The sequence below is a fragment of the Mesitornis unicolor genome, unplaced genomic scaffold (assembly GCF_000695765.1).
Source record: "Mesitornis unicolor isolate BGI_N332 unplaced genomic scaffold, ASM69576v1 scaffold13669, whole genome shotgun sequence".
NCBI classification, from domain to species: Eukaryota; Metazoa; Chordata; class Aves; order Mesitornithiformes; family Mesitornithidae; genus Mesitornis; species Mesitornis unicolor.
Window position 1 is genome coordinate 4085 of NW_010209455.1, and position 6712 is coordinate 10796.

A 6712-nucleotide genomic window follows, 5' to 3' on the forward strand; every position below is an offset into this window, starting at 1 on the left:
TCCCAGCCCATGACACAGAAATTACACCCATTGCATAATTCAACTTGCCGTGTATCGGAGCAGCAGCGAAAGCACTGAGGTTTAAGAAGATTGAGAAAGAAAGCAGACTTGGGAGAAACAATTTTTGTCCATCCTGTATATTGAGGATGCCTACTACGTGCCTATAAAGCTGCTGTGTTACCAGAGGAGAAAACTCCCATGAAGGATAGAAAGGAAAACAAAACATTTCACTTAAAAAAACCCCAATAAATTTAAAGTTATTTTTAACAGATGAATCTGGGATGACTTATGGTGATAAGGAAGCATGCTCAGAGTATATTATACATTTAAAATCTGGCTATGTTGTCTTCCACGAGTGCTAAAATAATTCTTTCTCAAATGCACAGAGTGAAACCACTGGGTTACAAAGAGCTGCAACCAACGTTTTACCTGGATAGGCGGCTCGATCATTATCCACGCAGGAAGCATCAGACTTGGGTTAAGAGGTTGAGTTCCTACACGGAAATAAATGCCACCGCTGGTGTCACAGGCCCAAACGTGCTGATTTCCACAGGTCAGGCCGATCAGCTTTACAGCACCTGGTAACAAAGAGACTATTAGCAACCTGGCATGTCCCTTTCAAATTCAGCTAATAATAACAGCTTTTATTTAGACTTGATTGCATTCAACTGGCCTTAAACACAGCCACATAAAAACGATTAAAAGTTAATACAGCTTGTGAGAGAAATAAAAACACAGGACACAATGAATAGACCCAACAGGTAGTGTATGGGAGGTATTTATCTTTTCCATCTAAAAATGAAATGTTTTAGTCGTAGGATACTGCTGTTTCTAAAGCACGCTGGAAATAGGCTATTAAAATAAGCAAATTCAAGCAGGGAAGTATTCAGTGTTATCAGAGCCTCGACAAACTTTCACATGACCCAGTGTGAACTTTCCCCTGTAGCTGCCCATGCTCGCAGGCTTTGCGAGGTGTTGATCTGCCAATGCATTCAGCACAGAACATTCCTGACGCTGCAGCGCTTGGAAAACACGAGGGCATTTGTTACCACAGCCCCGCCGCACCTGTAAATCAAGGAGCTGGTTTTCAAATGCAGTTATATTCAACAGTGTACGTATTTATTACACGTACCCCAGCAGCGGTTTCACCCTGTGTAAGTCAGCGCAGCGAAAACAAAGCTCCCAAATAAGTATGCTTTGGAATTTCGGCGTGTTTTTTTGCACACCAAATCACACCCATCAGTCTTGCTATTAAAAGCTCACAAAGATAGCAGAGAAGCCTACCTGATATTTTAGACTAAAATAACTGCGAGTGAACCGCCAACAGGGACTCTGCCACACGCGTTTTCAAATAGCCATCTGATGTCAGATATGTGATATCTGATTTTTTTTTTCCTCCCAGTGCTGGGACAACACAATGCTAAGGAATGGAAAACATGTTTTGCTGAAAGAGGGACCCGCTCAGGACAGATATAGTCGGGAAGGAATGCTCTGGTCAGACTCCAAACTCGACTTGCTCAAAATAATCCTCGCTGGCCGACTGAAGATGCCAGTGCTGCGTGGGATATCCCATTCTTGGTAACAGCTCTCTCTTCAGGGATGGGAAATCTGGCAAGAAATCCCTGCAAAGTGCATCAGACGGAGCATTCCTTCCAGAGGGGGGTGCAATTACATCCCAGAGCTTAAAGTTTATTAGTGCAGAAGGTAATATTCCCTGTTGTTAACCCTTGCTGGGGAAAGTAACAGAGAACAGCAGGACTACACAGCTTTCTCTAAGTTATCTGTCACAGTAAACACTTCTCAATAACCAAAATTATTTAACTTTCTGAATCACAGGGTTTTGAATTAATTCATCTCACCCTAAAATTTCCTTTAATCATGCAGCTTCGTATTAAAAAAAAAAATACAAAAATACACAGAAAAATTTCTATAGCTTGGGCTAAGAACAACTTTGTTTTGCAGGCAGGGGCTTGACATTCAGCTCCAAAGTCAAAATCTCATTTAAAAGCTCATTATTCCTTCTAACAACGCGTGACTCGGAGTAAGGACTTTGCCACGTGATGGCTCAGCTGCTGAAATGTCCTGATCCAAACGAGCATCGGTGCCCTCCAACACGGAGTCACGTATCACCTACCCAACACAGCCGGTATCATTTACATCCACCACACAACTTGATATCCAAAAATGCAGCCCTTGTGTCAACGTTTTGGGGTTTCTCCCTCTTACTGTTTTCATCTTAGGAGAAGGTCACGCTAACCACATCCACCCACTGCTTAAAAAAGCAGCGTGATTCAGAGGCATTGTGCACTGCTGAAACCTAAAGGTCATTTTACTGTGTATAGAAACCTTGATGCCAACAGTGGAACCCCAATCAACAATAATTCACTGCATATTTACTCCTAGTACACAGTGTCAAGGCAAGAGGAAGATACAACCAACACAATAGGAGTGTTTCACCATTAATGCTGGCAACCCCATCACTTCCATACAGAACTGTGAGTTGCATCTTACAGCAACTTCCCTGATGTTTTATTTGGGTATTTTTTGTTTGTTTTCCCCCACTCAAATTACAGTCCTGACATTTCAGGAATAAACCTAAACACACATTTGAATAACAGCAATAGTTCTCCAATTTCTTGGGCCCTGTTAGAGCAAATGAAGGCTCTCATAACCTCGTCAGCACTGATCTACCATATACATATTTGAGATATTCAGACAACAGCAAGAAGTTACTCATTATTTCAGTTAAAGAATTATGTGAACTGCTGGAAAGCAGTGGTATCACAAGGAAAGTTTTAAACTCCACCATGCAACATGAGAAGGAGAGTGTGAGTAAACAAACCTATCCTGTGGGTCAGCAAAGGTAAAAGGCATCAAGCAGGGCTTAAGTCCTGGGATGATGAGTGACTTGGAACCAAACCTGGTGTGTAACTGGCGAACAAACTGATTTTAAAAGACACATTTGCAATGCAGTATCCCATGAGGTATTACAAATTGTATATATACTAAAACTGGATGCAAGGTTTAAAGTCTGCCAGCTGCATCTGCCCGTCCTTAACCCTGAAGTTAAAACTGCTTGTCTGCTCTCAAACTAGGTAGGAACATTGCCAGGAAAAATGGAAAAATCGCAAAACGACTAAATTATTTTCACAATTACGTGGGTATGGTGCATAGTCCCGATTTCTCTTACCTTCTCTTGAAGAAGATACAAATTTTAGACATAGATAGTCAGACTATCAAAGAAATAAATGTAGCTGGAATATTACTGCTGAAGCTGACAAGTGGCCTGATCACCCCAGAACCAAACTGGGAGGACACTGTAATGATAAAACGTGGTCAACAACCTTGGTCTGATGCCCAACCAAATAAAAAGAGCAGCTACCAGCAGCAAGTTGTTAACGTTATGCTGACTCATTAAATCAGCATACATGTGAACCTAAGAGTGGCATCAGCTGCATCACTTGTGGATGATGCAATTCTTTGGAGCATAAATTTTTCCTTGATGGGATCCTAATGAAGCTTTGACCGTTCTGTTAAGAATTAATTTAGCACCAAATTCAGGGCCTCATGTATGGAACTGCCCAGGACCACAGGATTATGGTTATGTAGAAGAACGTACACATATAAAGTATCTTGCAAATAGTAAACGTGCTGTCTCCAGCAAAAGGCTAAATGAAACGTTGTTTGAAAGCCAGAGTTATTCCTGATGGGAGGAAGTTGTTCCTCTGCTGTGAGGATCATCACTGTAAGATACAATTTAAACCAGTAAATGTAATATTCCACTTCAGTAAACCAAAAGCTACTTCTGAAGGACAATACTTCTGAAGGACAATACTGATTGCCCACTGAGAGTTCAGAGATAATCTGCTCAATAAAAATCTCATACCTAGTTGAGAGAGATCCAGTTTTGTCCAGTGCATGCCCGTTGGACAGCTGGGTGATAGCGTGCGGATAAATATCTGCCCAAGACTATCCAGGGCCCAGATGGCATCCTGGCAGGCGGAGTACTGCACCATTTCGCTGTCCGGAGGCAGCTGCACCGTAGATGGCCGAAACTGCGGGTTCTGATCGCTGACACAGAACAGATCCTTGTTGCTTTGGCACAGCCACAGGAAGCTTCCTACAGAAAGGACATTTCTGTTATTAAAATAGTCCCTAATCCACTCCGAGAAAGCTTACACATCTACTTCTTCTGGAAAAATGATTGGTACATTTGGAGACAAAACTCAGGCTTCTTGGCTACATTCATAGGGTAAGATTTTGAAGGACAAATACACATCCTAAGCCCTTATTTAGGCACCTAAATACTCCCTTTCTCAAATCAAGTAAGTAATAAGTGGTCTCAGGTGAAGAAAGATCTCATCTGAAGAAACTAAGAGTGTGCTGTTATGTCTTCTCTCTATCGCTTCCCTTTATTCTTTTGCTCTTCTTTATCCTGATAATTTGAAGAAGAGCATTCTTTTTCAGCTCTAGATCACATACTATGGCTGATAAAGCCAGAGTACTTAGATAACACAATTGCTGACTATAGTAAGCAGCAGCTGAATTCCTTAGCATGGGCACATTTTTACTGATAAAATTTCTGATTTTCCTGTAATAATGGCAGAAATAATAATAACCACACTGACAGTTAGTACAGGCATTCCAGAAAAGCAAGCAGACTCCCAAGATTTTACATTACAAATCCTGGCAGTTCATTCATCGAGGAAGTTACTGCTTTTAAAGATTTACTCATTTCCCTGTTGGATGCCACTCCACATCAAAGAGGGCAAAGCAAATGATACGCTTCTATTTTTAATCACAGAATCCCAGACCGTTAGGGATTGGAAGGGACCTCCAAAGCTCATCCAGTCCAATCCCCCTGCCGGAGCAGGAACACCCAGATGAGGTTGCACAGGAAGGCGTCCAGGCGGGTTTTGAATGTCTGCAGAGAAGGAGACTCCACAACCTCTCTGGGCAGCCTGGGCCAGGGCTCTGTCACCCTCACTGAGAAGAAGTTTCTTCTCCAATTTAAGTGGAACCTCCTGTGTTCCAGTTTGTGTCCGTTACCCCTTGTCCTATCATTGTTTGCCACCGAGAAGAGCCTGGCTCCATCCTCGTGACACTCACCCTTTAGATATTTATAACCATGAATGAGGTCTCCCCTCAGTCTCCTCTTCTGCAAACTAAAGTAGTTTTACTGACATATTTCCACCTTATCTCAAATATTTTCAATCCCTACACACGGAAAAGACAGCCAAAATCTGAGTTAATTCAGGACATTTGATTCCTTACACCATCACTTCCACTCTATTTAAGAATCAGATAGAATGTATCTGCACCGTTGATTCACCAACCTTCTTTAGATGAAGCTGTGGAAGCCAACACAAAAATCCATTTAGTGGCAGAAGCAGTACCACGGGGGACAATATTATTCCAGTAAGTGCCTTGAGAGAAGGAACAGAGTGGTATTAGTATGAAACTTAACTCTCTATCAGAATTTGTTATTGTTTAAAATGTTACCCTTTTAAAGAAATCTGTTGTAATCAATTATTAAATATTATCTAGACATGGTTTTCTATGTAAATCTTTCAAGAAACTGTTGGGGGGGGGGAAAGGAAACCTCCTCCTGAGACATAGGTACAAATACACCGAGCACACAGAGAATGGGAATGCAGAAGAGGAAAAGAAGGGAGAAAATTCAGGGTCTTCAACAGGAATTTGGTGACGAGGTTAAACAGAGAATGTTGTAGGTATATTCTTAGTGTTTACCTGATCAAAGAAATGTATTAAATCAAAATTGTGTTTTGAGAATATAGCAATAAAAACAAACAAAGCAGTTCCTTTCTTATCACTTGGTGATATGGTTAAAACTTTATGGTTAAAACCATAACATCACTGTTTTGCATAGCCACACCGATCATGAATCAGACCAGAGACGAGTGTGGGTACTAAAAGGAGAAACTTGTGCACAGTTCACTGGTGGACAACGAATTTTCCATGAAAAGTATTTCCCTTTAAATGGGAACGTATTTCAGACTAAACTCTAAGGAATTATTTCATTTAACTATTAAACATGGAATTGTTTGTTAAAGCTGCCCTGTCTCACCATGGACAATTTTTGCAGTGCCAGAGCTGTAGTTAGTTACCTTCTCCTATTCATTTTTCTTAAGTTAAAAATATTAAAAGCACACCAACCGACTAAGTTTCCTTTTGCCACATGGAATTCGTTTTTGCCTGACGAGATCCAGACTCCGCTGCCGTTAACTCCGAGGAGGCTGGGCTGACACTGCAGCTGCTGTGACCAAAACGCCATCCGGAGCTTGTCGGCCACCTTCTCCACGGGTGCCTGAGCGGCCGATGCCACCGTATGGGTTGCCTGGATGATCGTCTGGAACAGGCTGCACTGGTCAAACACCACGTAATCAGTGATGCTCACCTGCAAAAAGAAGTGTTCCTTGGGAATTAGTTATGTTTTCGGGTGAACTGCAAAATCTTTCGTCAGGAAGTGTGTGTGCTTTATGTACAGGATGTATACCAAGAGTTTAAAAACCTTCAAGGTTTAGGAAAGGAAAAATAAAAATGGTATATTTTGAATAAGTAAGAGTCTTGATAATAAACCAGAAGCAATATTAAACATCAGCTTACAGCCCCCTCCTACTCAGTAACCCACTATGAATTCTGCATTTTAAGAAAGCCCTGTGTTTTGGGATGGTGTCTCTTCTCTCCTGCT

At 41.5% G+C, this 6712-nt stretch overlaps 1 protein-coding gene across 1 annotated transcript in view; it reads right to left on the reverse strand.

The window, feature by feature from the left end:
• Nucleotides 1-429: 429 nt before the first annotated feature.
• Nucleotides 430-6712, reverse strand: part of LOC104547272 (tectonin beta-propeller repeat-containing protein 2-like) — a gene marked incomplete at both ends in the record, with an annotated part of 11068 nt that continues 4785 nt past the window's right edge. The window contains 3 exons of the mRNA XM_010192888.1: nucleotides 430-578; nucleotides 3887-4120; nucleotides 6178-6418. Of these exons, the coding sequence (XP_010191190.1) occupies nucleotides 430-578; nucleotides 3887-4120; nucleotides 6178-6418 (624 nt within the window). The remainder of the gene's footprint in view (nucleotides 579-3886; nucleotides 4121-6177; nucleotides 6419-6712) is intronic.